This window comes from Cricetulus griseus, chromosome 3, assembly GCF_003668045.3.
Source record: "Cricetulus griseus strain 17A/GY chromosome 3, alternate assembly CriGri-PICRH-1.0, whole genome shotgun sequence".
NCBI classification, from domain to species: Eukaryota; Metazoa; Chordata; class Mammalia; order Rodentia; family Cricetidae; genus Cricetulus; species Cricetulus griseus.
In genome coordinates, this window is record NC_048596.1 from 141809509 (window position 1) to 141827205 (window position 17697).

Below are 17697 nucleotides of genomic sequence, written 5' to 3' on the forward strand. Positions count from 1 at the left end.
ACGGGATTCTTGGCTCGGGGTCTCCGCTCTGGGAAGCTTATGCTCTTTCACTCTCAAGATGCATTAAAGCTTGTCTGCAGAAGGATCCGAGTGTCCCGTGTATGATTTCTTGCTGGCGAGAAATACAGAGCGCGCGGGACACTTCTACACCTATTATTCTTAGGTTTTGCCTTTTTACAGTGTCCCATATTTCCTGGATATTTTGTGTTAGGGATTTTTTGGATTTGAGGTTTTCTTTGGTTGATGAATGTATATCCTCTAGCGAGTCTTCAATAGCTGAGATTCTCTCTTCTGTCTCTTGGATTCTATTACTTATACTCACATCTTTAGATCCTGATCGTTTATCCAACCTTTCCATTTCCAGCATCGCTTCATTCTGTGTTTTCATTAATGTGTCTAATTCAGCTTTCATGCTTTGAACTGTTTCAAGAGCTTCCTTCACTTGTTTGGTTGTTTTATCTTGAGTTTCTTTAGCTTCTTTAAGAGATTTGTTTATTTCTTGAATTTTTTGGTTTGTCTTTTCCTCCATATTGTGTAATTTTTTGCTTGCTTTTTCTTCTATTTCTTTAAGGGATTTTCTTGTTTCCTCTTTGAAGGTCTCTATCATCTTGCTGAGATAATTTTTGAGGTCCATCTCTTCTTCATGCACTGTGTTGGGCTTTTCAGGTCTTGCTGGAGTGGAGTCCCTAGATTCTGGTGGTGTCATATTGGTCTTTCTGTTGTTGAGCGAGTTCTTATTCTGTCTTCTTCCCATATCTTTTTCCAGTGAGTGCAGGTAGGATCTCTCTATCTCCTCTTGTTACTCTGTAGTGTGTGTGGGCCAGGAAGTCAATGTCCGAAGCTCTGGATGGTCTTGCCTCTCCTCGTAGCCTCCTCACTCTGATGGAGTTAGGCCTCCTGGCGGATCGGTCGCCGGGAATGGAATGAAGAGTGGCCTGTACCCAGATTCAGGGAGCTCCTCCCTGCCTGGGCATGTCTGTTTCAAGCAGGGACAAGCCTGGAGGGATCTGGGTGAATGGCGCTTTGGACAAGAATTGGGTAAAAGCAGGGGTGGCTCACCTGGTCTGAGATGAGTCGACGGAAAGGGAAGGAAGAGTGGCCTGAACCAAGCCAGATTCAGGGAGCTCCTCCCAGCCTGGGCGTGTCTGTTTCAAGCAGGGACAAGCCTGGAGGGATCTGGGTGAATGGCGCTTAGGACAAGAATTGGGTAAAAGCAGGGGGTGGCTCACCTGGTCTGCAATGAGTCGACGGAAAGGGAAGGAAGAGTGGCCTGAACCAAGCCAGATTCAGGAAGCTCCTCCCTGCCTGGGCGTGTCTGTTTCAAGCAGGGACAAACCTGGAGGGATCTGGGTGAATGGCGCTTAGGACAAGAATTGGGTAAAAGCAGGTGGTGGCTCACCTGGTCTGACCCCCCAACAATCTTGTAGTCATCAATAGATGCAAAAAAATCATATTAAAAATTTAACACTCTTGCATAAAAAATTCTCAACATTATAGGATTTATATGAGTTCTCAAATAAAAAGTAAAAATACTAAAAAAAAACAACACCTAGGGGGACCCTCAGTTTAGAAAATGCCTCCATAAGATCCATCTGTAGGCAAGACTGTGGGGTATTTCCTTAGTTAGTGATTGAAGGGGAGGGCCCAGTCCATCATGGGTGGGACCACCCTTGGGCTGGTGGTCCTGGGCTCTATGAGAAAGCAGGCTGAGCAAGCCATGGGAAAAACCAATAAGCCACACTCTTCCATGGCCTCTGCATCAGCTCCTACCTCCAGATTCCTGTCCTGTTTGAGTTCCTGTCCTGACTTCCTCCAATGATGAACAGAGATGTGGAAGTATAAGACGAATAAACCCTTTCCTCCCTAATTTGCTTTTGGTCATGGAGTTTCATCACAGCCAATAGCAACCATAAATAGGACAGTGAGAATATGCAGGGTATGCTTGTAATTTTACCACTTAGGAAACTGAGGCAGGCAGATCCTGAGTTTGAGGCAAGCCTTGGCTAAAAAGTGAGATTCTGTTTCAAGAAAAAAAAAAAAAAAAAAAAAAAAAACAACCCAGAAGAAAATCCCCAAATGCAGCCCCCCCCAAAACAACTAAACAAATAAAAACAAGCCACCCAAACATACAGACACAGACATAGACACACAGACACACCAGCTGATGGCACATACTTTTAATCCCAGCACTCTGAAGGCAGACACAGCAGGATCTCTGAGTTTGAGGTTAGCCTGGTTGGTCTACAGAGGGAGTTCTTGGAACAAAGAAACCCTGTCTTAGAAAACCAACCAACCAAATAAAAAAGCCAACCACCACCACCACCACCACCATCACCAAATGGGGGGTAAGGTATATTTCATGCATTAAAATATACATACTACCTTGGTGAATGTATTATATAAGCTTAGGAAGGTATATCAATTATGGTTGGATGAGGGCTGTCAGTTTGACCCAGCAGGCTAAAGTGCAGTTCTGCTGTGTTCTGAATTTATCTGTCTATATTATCCATCTGTCCTTATACAGTACCTGCTGAGTAACACATAAAAAAAGGGAAAAATTGAATGATCTAACCCAACTTTTAGGGAAGAGGAAATGTAAAACTTACATGGTTATCTGATACCCTCTTTCTTATTGCCTCTGGGCACCCAGTATGTACATGGTGCACATATGTAGACGCAGTCAAAATACTCATACACATAAAATAAAAATAAGTCAGTCCTTTAGAAGAAAAACAAATATAAGTCAATAATCTACTTTTATATTTTATACAATACACACATACACACATATATATATACATATATATTGTAATTAGATACAAAACCTTATTTACATAATTCTACATACTTGTAACAATTTCCAGAGAAAATACCAACAATCCATTTGTCTAGATAGGTTTAAAAATAAAAAAAATAAAAAGATTTCTATTTCTCAGCTGCAAACGGTAGAAATGTACATGGATGATGATGAAGTCTAAGGTACTTGTTACATTAGAGATATTTAACTTTGCTCCATGCCGGCCATGAGTGACAGTGCCAGAGATTCCACTGGGGGAAGGAAAAAAAAAGGTTAAAAATTAGTTCTAAATTTGTTTAGATGTTTAAATAAGACTTCAGTGAATTTAAAACTTAAAAGTATTTAAATATCTGGTATATTTATAATTAATATCACCATTTGTTAATATAAATGGAAAAAACTGATGACATTTCTATTTCAGACCTTTGAATCTCGAAAATTAAAAAAAGGAATTTCATCAAGCACAGCATTTGTTCTATGTGGTATAGACCCCGGGGCAAGCTCTTCATACAGGGTCATATCCTAATCTACGGCTAGCATCTGCTTCCATTACCCTGGCCCCTGTAACCATGGACAAATGTACCAATGTTACTTCTTACACAGCAGATCGAAGTTCACATCTGCTGTGTTTAGTAAGCGTACTTCGGTCATAGTATGCACAACTGGAGCAGAGATTAATACTATTTAATTTTTAATACTAATTAACACTAGTCTTTACTTAAAAAAAGAGGGCGTGGACACAGATACCACTTTGCACAGACTAAAAACTCCTTAACGATTCACTTCACAAATCTCTCTTAATCTCCCTCCCACCCTATATTCTGAACTGTAAAAATCTATATTTCTTTGCAATAAAAGGAAGTCTTGGCAGTTGTGAAATTGCTAAAAGTTTGTATCTTACAAAGGATTCATGCGAGAGTCAAGAGTAAAAAACTAACTCTCCAAGCTCCTACAATTCCATTTTAGGAATCCACTGAAATAAAAGGCACACAAATAAGCAAGACCTTCATTCAGTTTTAGTGATAGCCATCTGATATTTACCCATGCCATCATAATTCTGCAATGCCAATTCAAATCATGGCTAAGTACTTTGAGTTTTGAAATGGGAAACTGTCAAACTCTCCATGTGACTAGTAACAAATACTGACACACAGATTTAGTTACAATAAAATTATGAAAGCAGTGACAATGTAAGATGATATACTCACAATGGGGAAAAGATCCTCTACAGACAGCTTTATTTAAAATGGTTACGAGAAACATGTGGCAGTTTTTAAAATCAGATTCCATTTTCTCTATAGATTCCATCCTAAGAAAGAAAGTAAATTTCAATTTATAATAAGTGCATAGAAACTAGCAATAAGCAGGCTACAATATTATCATTTAAGTAATTTGTAGAATCCTGGGGCTGAAGATTATAAAATATGAAACAATATTTTATATTAGTTTGGGATTTTTTTTCATAGACAGGGTATCATATTGGCTAGGATTGACAAAAACGTAAAATCTTAATGCCTTAGCTCCAAAGTTTTTGGAACTACATCCTGCCTTTCTTTAAGATGAAAAGTCTTAAGAGACTGGTGATGCAGCGCAGTTGCTAGTGCTTGCCTAACACGCATGCTCCATCCCGAGCACCACATAAAGCTGGGTGTTGTGTATTCCTGCAGTTCCAAACTTGACAGGAGGCAGAAGCAGGCTAAATAAAGGAAAAGGGAATGTCTCCAGTCATAGCTCCAGTCATAGCTCTAGAATTAAGTACTATCTAGGAAATGTGTGATTTTATATTTTAACTGAATCTCTCCTTAGGACTTCTTTTTTGAGGCAATGTTTCATATAGCCAAGGCTAGCTTCAGATTTACTATGTAGTTGAGGGTGATGTTGAGCTTTTGAAGGTTTATTTGTCTTTATGTGTATGGGTTTTCAGCCTGTATGCACATCCGAGCACCATCTTCATGCAGTGCCTGTGGGGGCCAGAAAAGAGTGTCAGATTCTCTGAACCGGCTCATCAAGTTGACTTTGGTGCATTCATTACTTTGGTCTGTCATGCTGTCATGGTCCCTTTTTGGGGTGAGTAGATGTGTGTGTGTATGTGTGTGTGTGTGTGTGTGTGTGTGTGTGTGTGTGTGTGCGCGTGAGTGCACTCGCGCGTGTGTCACACAACAGCTCATCAACCATCTTTGTCAGTCATTTACCTAGAGCCAAAAAACCCTCCCCAGTTTTACCATAGCACTTACTTAGAAGCAAATTTGATACACTGAAACATTTTAAAAAATTATATATGCATTGGTGTTTCGCCTGCATTTATGTCTGTGTGAGGGTGTCAGGTCCCCTGGGCCTGGAGTTACAGACAGTTGTGAGCTGCCATCTCATTGCTGGGAACTGAAACGAGTCCTCTGGAAGAGCAGCCAGTGATGCCAACTACTGAGCCATCTCTCACAATCTTCCAGCCTCCACTTTCCAAGTAGGTCAAAATTCTTTTTTTCCAAGACAGGGTTTCTCTGTGTAACAGCCCTGACTGTCCTGGAACTCTCTCTGTAGACCAGGCTGGCTTCAAACTCACAGAGATCCTCCTGCCTCTGCCTCTCAATTGCTGGAACTAAAGGTGTGTGACACCACTGCCCAGATGCTGGCCAAGATTTATGTCCCCATGCTTAAGTCCTCCCCACTACTACTTTTTGCTGACATTTGTTGTAGACATTTAATAAGCATAAGGAGTGGCGGTTCTCTCATCTGGTTCAGTGTTACAGAGAAAAGTCGTTTGTATACTTTGAGAGGGCAGTATCAAGTCAGGAAGGCATCTGTTTCCTTGTGCTTTTGTGTTGCTGAGAATAGAGCTCAGGGCATGGACCATCCTAGGCAAGTGCTTCACCACCAGGCTACATTCCTAGTCCCTGGCTGTTACTACTACTGTACATATTTGTGAGTAATGTGGGTGTTTGTGTGCCATCGCACGCATGATGATGGCAGGAGACAACTTTATGTAACAAATACTCTCTCTCTACCTTTATGTGGGTTTGAGGGTTGAATTCAGGCTGTCAGGCTTGTGTCGAAAATGCCTTTACCTGCTGAGATAGCTCATCAGCCCAAGACTAATATTTCATACCTATGATTACTATCTAAATTTCTTCCTTCATACAACTACAGGTTAGGATTCTGAATGACAACAGCACTAGGGTGAACTCTTCCCCTTTCTATTAACATTGACTAAATACAGGTTTTGTTATAAAACTCAGTCAAGGGTTGGAGAGGTGATGTAGTTGTTAAGTGTTAGCTGTGTAACCATGAGGCCCAGAATTTGGATCCCAGCACTCATGCATTAACCCCTCAAATGTATGCAACCACAGCTTTGGAGAGGGTGGAGGCAAGAGGGTGTCTGGGCTTACTAGCTTTCTGTCTGTCTGGGAAATGTGACCAGATTCAGGGAGAGACTCTGCCTCAAAGGAACTGGTGGAGAATTGACAGAGGAGGATAACCAGACATACTCTTCTGGCCTCCATGTGCAGACAAAAGTGCAGGTATGCTCATGTATTTGTGTGAATATATACTCATATAGGCACAAGCACACAAACAAAACCTCCTATCTACCAGATATGAGCTTTTATTTCAGCAAAGTAAATTATCATTGCATATACTTCATAAATGAGACAGAGGCTAAGCACTGAAATGTGTATTTAAATTAATGTAAGAAGATATTACATGGACTAGTAGTGTAACTCAGTGCTAAACCACTTATACAGCACAGGATGGTCCTGAGTTCAATCCCTAGCACAGAAACAAAACTAAATAGGAGATGTTCCTGCTAGACTGGAAGAAAGCTCCTGGGCCTTTTCCTGTGTAATGACTTTAAGTATTTTGCCTTCCTATATTACACAAGTGAAAACATTCTATAAAAATACACTATCTTTCAGAGCTTACAAACAGAGATTTGGACAGTAATCCAGCAAGATGCCCATAATTCACTTTAAAATGTTTTAGCAAGTGTGAGGGAGTGTGGATCATGACCCAGAACTGGTCATCCTTGGAAAATGTTGAGTCAAACAGGTTTGTTATGTTATCCTTTACATTTCTCCATATGTGTGGAGGTATCTATAATAAAAACTGAGCCTCATCATCTGAGAATGTTCGCTTATTTTAATTAAAAACCTCAGATTTTGTTTTAAACTGTTTTTCCTTTTATAAGAAAACTGACTTACCTTATGCTATCTAGTTTAACTAAATAAATTTTATCATTGGTAGCACATAGGATTCAATTTCAGGCCTTTATGCATGGTAGGAAAGCCAATGAACTATACTCTCATCCTTCACATTAAAAATTGCAATTCTTAGTTACAATGAACAATTACCAAGACTGGGAGTAGAAAGACTTCAAATGAAGCTTGTTAGAAGGGAAGCTAGAATGGTCACGATATGGTTATCAAATAGCATATACTTACTGCCAAGCTCCTAGGCCTGCCTGCCAACCTTCTGCAAACATGAGCGCCAAGTTCAACACTTTCATGATGGCTTCTTTCACAAAGCTGACCTGAAGATCAATGTTTGAGACAAAATATGGGTTTTGTAACTATGTCTGGACAATGGCACCAATATTTTTTCCTAATTACATCACAGAAAAAGCACATCATTATAATGATCGTCTTTTATGTATAAGGAAGGTGCAAGGTTCTGACCTAAGGCCACATGAGACGTCAATATGCATTTCAGGATGATAAGCTTTCATTCCTGAATGTCATTTACATTCATCAGTGGAAGTACTATGGGTTGTAAAACTATTCTGTTTTACATCTTCATAATGAATTAGTGCACTTTCATGCATAGCTGAAGACTTAAGTTTTTAGTTCTGGATAGCTAAGTTTTTCTTATTGTGTATACAGTAATCAGAAGAGGGTACCAGATCTTATTACAGATGGTTGTAAGCCATTATGTGGTTGCTGGGAATTGAACTCAGGACCTCTGGAAGACCAACTAGTGTTCTTAATCACTGAGTCATCTCTCCAGCCCTGCTATGTTTTTCTTAAATGTAATTGCTGGTAGTGGGGCAAACATTTGTAACCCCATTTAACCTGGTCTTTCCTACGAGAAGACTATGCAGGACAGACAGTAGTTGTAGAATTCAAAATTCCACAGCAGAAAGACATCCCCATTTGCCTAGATTCCCTTTTGCCCCGCTGGTTATACCTGAGATGTAATCTTACACACCTTTTCTCTCAGCAGACATCGATCATGGATGGTTGACAAATATCTGTAGTGAATTTTAATCAACTGATCTAAATCCTTGGCTTCTTCAACTTGATGCTGAAACTCCAGCCCTGTACTGTGAAGAATCTTGAATGAGAAAGACAAGAAGCTTAGTAAGCACTCATCCACTTAGCCAGACTGCATGGCTTGTAAGCCCCAGGATTTTCTTGTCTCTGTCTTCCTCTCACCTCCCTAGGTGTATAAACACACCTGGAGCTTTTGTTTGTTTGCTTTTTTTCTTCCAAGATAGGGTTTTCTTGTATAGTCCTGGGACTCACCCTGTAGACCAGGCCAGCCTCAAACACAGAGATCTGCCTGCCTCTGCCTCCCGGGTGGTAGTGTTAAAGGTGTGTACCACCACTGCCAAGCCATACCTGGATTTTTATGTGGGCACTGGGGATCCAAACTCAGTCACTAATGCTTTTTTGACAAGCACTGTACCAATTGAGCTATCTCCCCTGCCTGCCTCACTTAGTACAAGAGGAAGTAGAAAGACTGTAAGAGCCTGAGAGAGAACCAAGCAAAACAGTGTCTTATGGACATTTCAGGACCTGCTGCACTCAGGAAGCACATAGCAGCTGTGGATGCCTACATACAATCAAGCTACTCAACAGTCTTGTATAGAGTGGAAAGTCATGAGCTCCCACCTGTAACTGAGCAGCTATGGACAGCTGATGGCTTTTGGGGGAGGGTGTCAGTTTCTTTAGGAGTATGGCTCCTAGTAGGTCAATCACACTCCCATAGATGGTGACTCCACTCAGGAATATATGGGCAGCACAGACTGGAGTTCATGGGCTAAGTAAAAACTAACTAACTAACTAACTAACTAAAGACATGAAATTCTGTGTAGGGAAGTAGATCTGGAAGTAGTTAAGGGGAGGGACTGAGGAAAATATGATCAAAGTACATTATGTGAAATTCTCAAAGAATTCTCACTGCCATGTTATTTTATGATGAAAGTATGTATATCTTTTTTTTTTTCTTCACAATCTCTATCTGTTTTATGGCTCTTCTGAAGTTATAAACATATGCATGATCAGTGTTCTCTTTGAACTACTACCTACATGAGATGAAAGAACTGAGGAGATAGATAAATACCAACCCTGGTCATGATGTAGTTGTGTAAACTATTCACAAAGTGCATGAGCTTCACTCGTAAGAGAAACATTCGATGAATCTGCTGTCTTAATGATTCTTTGGGTGGTCCAAACTGGGAGAGTGTGTCTTCTTCACACAGATTGTCTTCTTTTCCTTGGGATCTTTCAGCAGCATTAGCCAGCTCTATAAAAGAGGGAAAGGAAAAAAAATGGGCAATAATGGAATTAAGTAAAGCTACTGTACCCTGACACAAGGAGGCGAAGGATGTGGCACCTGCAGCACTGGGAACCTAAAGGGCATCTCTGTGCCTTGGGAAGGTAAAATACAAAGTTTCATGAGGCTGGAGCTGTAGCTCAGTTGGCAGAGTGCTTGCCTAGCATGCTTGAGGCCCTGGGTTCACTTCCCAGCACTGGATAAACCAGTCATGATGACACACATCTGTTAATCCCAGTGCTGGGCAGACACAGAGAAGACAGATGATAAGTACTAAAATACCTGTCAGACCCTCACTAAACTTTTGGATATCAATTCCTAATAAGTTATTACACTTAAGATTAACCCTATGAGTTCCTGATACTTTATTATTTTTGTGTATGTGGGAGTGGATGTCATACGAGTGAATGCTCTACGTGTTTGTGTGTATATACGCTGCCCATTGCAGAGGCCAGAGGTGGGGGCCTGCTACCTTGGACTTGGTGTCAGAAGTAGTTGTGAGCTGTCTGAAATGGGTCCTTTGGGAGAGCAGCAAGCACTCTTTACTGCTGAGCTATCCCTCCAGACCCAAACTTCATTCTTGTAGAAGGGGCTTAAGTAAAAACTGCTACACTTCTGTGTCAGTTTGGTATTTCATTATATATAAAAATAACGAAAACCTATACAAATTTTTTCCAGGGCCTAAAATCAAATTAGAAGTACTTTACTGAAATCAAATCTTACCACCAAACAGTAGAACATCCAAGCTGTACTTGGCCCATTTTATTTGCAATAGGAGAAGGAACACCTGATTATAAATTTTTTGACATTCTACACTTATAACAATGTCCACAGGCCACGGGACCTATGAAAACAAAAATAAAGTTTACACACACACTAGTTTTAATAAAAAACAACTTTTATAAAAAAATGATTAGTGCTTACCTTGTAGCTCAGGGTAAGACCATCTAAGGTATGAACGGGTAGTTTCTTCTTAGTTGTATCAACATTTTCAAAAGATATAGATAAACTAAATGAAGAAGTTTCAGTTTTAGTTTGTGATAATACTATATTCTTATAAAAATGTTCTAACATTTTTCATGGATTCATAGGTACAGAACGGTATAACACTTGGGTACTGAGAGTGAGGTCCTGACAATAATAGCACCCACCCCCCATAACATTCCATTCAACATAAATATACAGATGAACTTACATTTTCCAGCGTATACCTCAGAACTGGAACATGGTTTTAGAAATGAGTGGTATTGTTTTTGGTCCCCTCATCTCTGCCCCCACTTCTGGAGACAAGATCTCACTGTAAAGCCCAAGTTGGCCTCAAAAGTATGGCAATCCTCTTGCTTCAGCCTCTTGAATGTTAGAATTACAGATATAAGCTACTACAACCAGCAATTTTGTTTTTTTGAGACAAGGTCCTGGGATGTACATGACCTTGAACTCAAGGTGACCTCCCTGCCCGAGCCTCCCAAATTCTTGTACCACCATGTCTGGTTTCTGAGATAGTCTCTGGCTGTATGTATTTATTGTAGGCTGCCTTCAAACTTGAGATCCCCATGACTCTACCTTTGTTGTGCCACGATTACAGGTGTATGTGCCCCAATATCCAATTAGTTTTAAAACAATGGGTTTTGTTATAAAAAAGATACTGACAATGCTAGTACGTTAATTAGAGTTAAAAAAAAAAAGTGTGAGAATAGGCTGGGAACTCAATTCTGGTCAAAGTCAGGCTAAAAAGACTGAGCATTAAGTTCAGGTGTAGGGGAAAGGACCAGAAGAACTGCTCCTTGGTAATCGTCTATAGACTGCACAGTGGGGTCTTCTCCTTGGTAAGTCTCCATAGAGTGTGCACAGTGGGGTCTGCTCCTTGGTAATCTCCTATAGACTACGCTGTGGGGTCTGCTTTTGCTGCAGGTGCAGGTACTGCTCTAGCTCTGCACTCCTGGATGGGTCTGAACATGACTTTCCTAAGAAAGAAAGCAACACAGATCAGAGAAATATCCATGTGCCAGGCATTATTCATGTGATTTACAGGTCCTGTTTGTGAGCTCTGGTTACTGAGATACTAGAAGATGCTAACTGGATGCATCTTATGGAAGGTTTAGAATAAGGAATCCAGGGAAGTAAAAGGTAAAGAAATGTGTGAATAATATGAACTTGCCCACTTATTCCATGGCACAGGGACTTGATAGAACTATTTAGTTTTTAACAGTTTGTTCCATCAATGTTCACTTAAGTGCTTATTATGCAGATGATGGGATCTGATTCTCCTGTCTCCAGTGCAGATCAGTTGAGCTGCTTTTATGGCACAGAAAACACAAGGAGCACTAATGAGGAGACAGGCTGTTAGGCCAGAAGAGGGAAGAAGGCCTAGGAGTGAGGAAGAATGGCACCTGGGGAAGTCACAAATGTTTGCAAATACCTGCAATGTGAAATGCAGTAGAGGGAGAACATGGTGTGTAAGTGTGTAAGACAGGAGGCTGGAAACATGAACCTGACAGTGAAAAGCTTTTTCTGTCTGGTGTGAGACATACAGGAAGGGCCTGAGTATGAGTGATGACAATGTTTCTGAGGGTGAAGTCCCTTGTGGTGGAGGAGAGCAAGGCCAAGCCATTCAGGAGAACTGGGCCTGCCGCAGAGGCTGTGGATGTCTTCAAGGAGGCAGGACTGGTAAAGGCTGGCAATAGTAATGTACAGGACTTCAAACAGAAACACAGAAGCCACCATCCCTAACAAGTCGGCTGCTCTCCAATTGCTCAACTCTCATTTAGCATTTCTACCATTTACATATCGGCTGCCAATTTAATTTGCCCCTCCTCTTCTTCCTTTTTTGGGGGTGAGAGGTGAATATATGTATCATGCGTGTAGAGTGTTTGTATGTGTCTGTGTGTATAGGTCATAGTTAAGCACTTTTATGCCAATGAGGCAGGCTCTCACAGAACCTGAAACTCGACAGCCAGTCTGCCCTAAACATTCTCTCCACACTTCCTGATACCTCCCAAGGGCTGGGATTACAGTTGGACTATTATGCCCATATGGCTGTTTTATGTGGGTCCTGGGGTCCAAACTCTGGTCCTCAGGCTTGTGTAGCAAGTCCTTTATCCACTGAACTATCCTCTTAGGGTTTTGTTTGTAGATAAAGGCTTAAATTCCCAGGCTTAAATTATCTCCTTATCTCAGACCTCAAGTACCTGGTACCACAGAAATATGCCACTATATCTCAGCTTTGATTTTCTATTTATCTTTTTCTTTTTTTCTTTTTTTCTTTCTTTCTTTCTTTCTTTCTTTCTTTCTTTCTTTCTTTCTTTCTTTCTTTCTTTCTTTCTTTCTTTTCTTTTTTTTTGTATAGCTCTGGCTATCCTGGAACTTGCTCTATAGACTAGGTTGGCCTTGAATTTAGATAATCACCTGCCTCTGCCTCCCAAGCCATCACAGCCTGGCTCAGCTTTGAGTTTCTAATTTGCAAAGTAACTTGTAAGATCAATCTGAAGATAACATATGTGATGTGGACTGAATATGTAATATCCCCCACATATGTATGATTTGAATGCTTGATCTTCAGAAAGTGGAACTATTTGGGGAGGTTCTAGAAAGTTATGAGGTGGGCTTAGCAGAAATAAGTAGTTGACTGAGGTCCTAGGGAGTATGCCATGCCTGTTGCTGTTTCCTTCCTGCTTCCCAATTGCATTACTATATTCCCTTTGCCAAGACATTAACTGCTCTGCTTAACTGCATCCTCCCTGCCATGAAACACACACGTCTTTCAATCTGTGAGCCAAAATAAACCTCCCCTGAAGTTGCTTCTGTTAGGTATTTTGGTCAGAAGTAACCAAGAACAGTATGTAAAAATTCACAACTGATTTCTCAGCATGTAGTTTACTTATACACTTAAAGTGAAAGGTGCCCCCATATGTTACCGTAAACTGTCTTCAGGATAGCGCTGTCCTACTGCTTCTTGGAGTTGCACATTAAGAAAAGACACATTCTGCCAGGTTTCTTTTTCTCTTATTTTATCAAAAATTGAAGTATAGAAATCATACATGGTGTCTCCACCTTCCATCAAGAAAAAATTCCTCATGGCCTGCAAGTACTCCACCAACCTTGAAAAGAGAGAAGACATGGAACAGAACACACTTTATGTCTGTAGTGTAAAATTCTACAATAATACAAGATTTATCCACTGACAAGTCATTTGACAGACAGGTGTGCCTAAAAAAATCACTTAAATTGGAAATATTCATTCCTCTAAAAAATCTTCTGGCAAATCACAAAAAAAAAGAAAGAAGAAGAAAAATTAATTAAAATTCCATCATTCAAAGTATTTATTTAGTTACTACTAGTTTTCTGCTGAGCATTAAGAAAAAATATAGATCCTACTATATTAAACATCCTGCTTATTAAGCTCTGGCTAGTTTTTCATCAACTTGGCTCAGCTTGGGTCATCCTGGAATAGGAAGCCTTAATTAGAAAAACCCCTCCATCAAATTGTTCTGTATGCAAGGCTGTGGGGACATTTTCTTGATTCACAATTGATAAAGAGGGCTCAGTCCATTGTGGGTGATGCCTTCTCTGACTGGGTTGGTGGTCTGGGTTACATAAGAAAACAGGCTAAGCAAGCCATGGGGAGCAAGCCAATAAGCAGTATTCTTCTGTGGTCTTTGCTTCGGCTCCTGACTCCAGGTTTCTGCCTTAGCTTCCCTCAATGATTTTTTTTTTTAATTGCACTTATTTGTATTTTATATGTGAGTGTTCTACATGTATACCTCCATGCCAGAAGAGGGCATCAGATCATGGTTGTGAGTTACCATGTAGTTTTTGGGAATTGATCTCAAAACCTGTGGAGGAGCAGTCAATGCTCTTAATCATTGAGAGAGCCATCTCTCCAATCCCTTCAATGATGAATTTTAAGTGTAAGTCAAATAAATCCTCTCCTCCCTAGTTGAGTTTAGTCACGTTTTACCATAACAATAGAAAGCAAACTAGACACTTAATTTTATGAACTTTATGGAGATTATACATGAACATGAGTAAGTCAGAGTTAGAAGTAGTTATCTATTATCAAGTAATTTTATGTTTTTCTTCAGAGAGCACAGTTTGTGCATGTTTTGAGGGTTTCTTTTATTCTTTTGTTATGTCTTTTGACACAGATATTCACATAATGAATTAGTTACAACATGCTTAAATCTTGATCATTAACTGATATTTTCAAAGGAAGATTGTTAACTACATACCCATGTTCTAATTAATGTTTGCTTGAAATACAGATTTTAAAGAATGTTCTCTAGAAGGCTCTAGTACTTGATTCTCAGTACTAAAAACAAATAGACACTCACAAAACCAAAAAAGAAAGATAAAATATATGGGAAACGGAGGGGAAAAAATCCACTGGTTATTAACAATTACTTACAGAGCTAAATTAGTCTTTTTTACCTGAAATCTCTTTTTAAGGTTTGCATGAGATTTCCACAGCAATGTAGATATTGTTTATCAATGTGAGGGTAGAGGCAAGATCTCAGGGTTAATTCAAAAGTTTGGCATGTCACAGATTCTGATGATCTATCCACGCATATGTCACCACCAGCAAACTTCTCATGAAAGTCGCTCTGCTCCAAATACAACCTTCAATATTAAAATGTGAATGAGTCTTTATTTTAAGGGCTGTTGACAGAATTCTAATAAACCAAAACCTAGACTCCCATTTTTACTTTTAGTTTCAGATTATCAAGTACTACAGAAAGAAACCTTCCCCCTGAACATCTCTTTTGGATCACTGCTGCCGTTAGGGTCCATGCTGGAATTAGTCCTTCCATCAGTGCTATTCAGTGAATGCTAATCAGACAGTATGAAATCACAAAGGCATTATGGCTTATTCCTTTGGAGTTAAGTTCCTGAAAGCATACTAAGCTCCAAACGTGTTTAATACAGCGGAAGACAGTGCAGACAAAACCTGTCCAGAGATTTTCAGAAGTATATTCTAGGTGAGCTACAATATTCCTAGGGGGTATGGGATACAGAGATGTCAGCTGGGTCACATCTATATACTTTCATTGACGAGAGGGCAAAATTATACACCTGACATAAGTGAACAAACATCTTGTATTTCATCTGTTAGAAAGGATCAGCTCTTTGTTTTTAAGGAGGGAAAGGCCTACCTGACAGAAAAAAACTACAAAGAATTACTCACTTTGTATTACTCAAAATATATCTCAGTCACTGAAAATATGGTATGTATGTTATCACCTTGCAAAATTGATGGCCAGCAGTGGGTCATGAATATCATCTAGCTCAAGATGCCTTTCAGCAATAGACTGCATCTTTATTAGGTTCTCTTTGGTTGCCTGCTGTTCAGTGAGAATGTGTGGAGTAGAATCTTCTCCATGCTGAAGACGCAACTGTATAGATTCCAGAAAGAGGGTATATAAGCTTTTTCTTTCTGCATCTGAAATACAAATACACAGGATGAATTTTGTTCTCCAAAGTAGTCTTGAGGTATGTTTCACAGGCTGGAGATGGATTCGCAGTTAAGTGTTCCCACTGCTCTTCCAGAGGAGCAGAGTTTGGTTCCCAGTGCCCACATCAGAAAGCTCACAGCTGCCTGTTACCTTCAGCTGCAGAGGACCTGACCCCTCTTCTGCCCTCCAGCATCATCCTCACATGTGGCATATACTCACACAGACATACAGCTTTGGGGTGGAGAGGAAGAGATGACTCAGCAGCTAAGAAAGCATACTGCTCCTGCACAGGGCCTTAGTTTAGCTCCCAGCACCTACTTTAAGTGGCTCAAAACTGCCTGTAACTCTAGCTTTAAAGAAATCCAATGCCCTCTGCTGGCCTCCACAGGCATACACATACATTATAACATACAAAATAGAGATCCACACACACACACAAAAATAAATGTTAAAAAATGTTTTAAAGAACGAAACTTATCTTTATAGAGCCTGAAGTTTTTTCTATTACCCATGAAAGCCTATCCCTGTTTTTGTTTTAATTTTATCTTTACAGTACAGCAAAACCACTTTTTATTCTCAGTTAAATGGAAACATTTCTAGTAGTGCAACTATCATGCAATGTAAGCTAATTTTACTCTGAACAGAATAATACTTGAAGAAGAGTACTTAAATTTAAGTCACTACCATACTGTCTAAGATTACAGCAAGGCTTACCAGAGTCAATTTCACTGGAAAAGACACTGCTAGTACTGGTCCAGTGAAACTCATTAGAGTTTATTAGAGAAAATCTTTTCCAAAGCAAAAATATTAAAGTAGTATGGTAAAATAAAATAATAGAGCATTGAGGTGATTTTAAACCCAAACATACAATGTGGACCCCATTCAACTCTTTTCAGTTGGTTTATAAAGCTTTAACTTACTTAAGTTGATTTCCCCAAACAGTTAAAAAAAAAAAAAAATCCTTAAAATGTCTGAGCATTGCCTGAGCTGATTACCAAGTTCAAATTTGCCAGGGTACACCCAAATGTGAAACTGTGTACCAACTGAAAATGCCAGAGGCACTAGACCCTCTGTGTCCTATCTTAGACCAAAGGAAGGAAGGAAGGAAGGAAGGAAGGAAGGAAGGAAGGAAGGAAGGAAGGAAGGAAGGAAGGGAGAAAGGAAACAAAACCCTGGGACCATGGCCAATTCACTGCTGGAATCAAAGCCAGCATGTACCAGAGGCCAAAACCAAGGCCATTAGGAAGACTGGTGGGCTGGTGAGACCGCTCATTGGTTAAGAGTACTTGTTCTGCTGGGTGTTGGTGGCGTACGCCTTTAATCCCAGCACTCGGGAGGCAGAGGCAGAGGTAGGTGGATCTCTGTGAGTTTGAGGCCAGCCTGGTCTCCAGAGTGAGTGCCAGGATAGGCTCCAAAGCTACACAGAGAAACCCTGTCTTGAAAAACCAAAGGAAAAAAAAAAAGAGTACTTGTTCTTACAGAGGACCAGGCTCAATACCCAACATACCTCATGGCAACTTACAATTTCAGGGACCTCTGGGGACACCAGGCATGTATGTAGTACGCAGACATATATAAGCATAAGCAAGTAAAACACTCATATACATAAAGAACATGGTGGAGGCTACCATCATTAGGGACAGTTCCAAAGCAAATAAATGTTTTTGAATCTTATGTGCTTTTCAAGCTCCACGTCAAGCTGGAATTCTGTGAGGGCTGTGCCATCCATAGGTCAGGAAATTGTCTCATGAAGCCTTGAAGGACTAAAACACTCCAACCATGATTCAGACCTGCTGCCCCATGACCTCCACCCAAAGCCTATGGAAAGAGCTGGTGTCATAGAATAAAATCAAATGAAAATTATATTTCAACAAATAAGAAGGGGGCTGGAGAGATGGCTCAGAG

General features: G+C 40.2%; 1 protein-coding gene across 1 annotated transcript in view; it reads right to left on the minus strand.

Annotated features, from left to right (window-relative positions):
- Positions 1-2737: 2737 nt before the first annotated feature.
- The window catches only part of Tubgcp5 (tubulin gamma complex associated protein 5), a 38344-nt gene continuing 23384 nt past the window's right edge, over positions 2738-17697 (minus strand). The window contains exons 14-23 of the mRNA XM_027404752.2: positions 15581-15779; positions 14771-14959; positions 13258-13440; positions 10268-10352; positions 10067-10187; positions 9135-9313; positions 7994-8119; positions 7231-7319; positions 4006-4106; positions 2738-3048 (exon numbers count right to left, since the gene is read on the minus strand). Of these exons, the coding sequence (XP_027260553.1) occupies positions 3002-3048; positions 4006-4106; positions 7231-7319; positions 7994-8119; positions 9135-9313; positions 10067-10187; positions 10268-10352; positions 13258-13440; positions 14771-14959; positions 15581-15779 (1319 nt within the window). The 3' untranslated portion in view covers positions 2738-3001. The remainder of the gene's footprint in view (positions 3049-4005; positions 4107-7230; positions 7320-7993; positions 8120-9134; positions 9314-10066; positions 10188-10267; positions 10353-13257; positions 13441-14770; positions 14960-15580; positions 15780-17697) is intronic.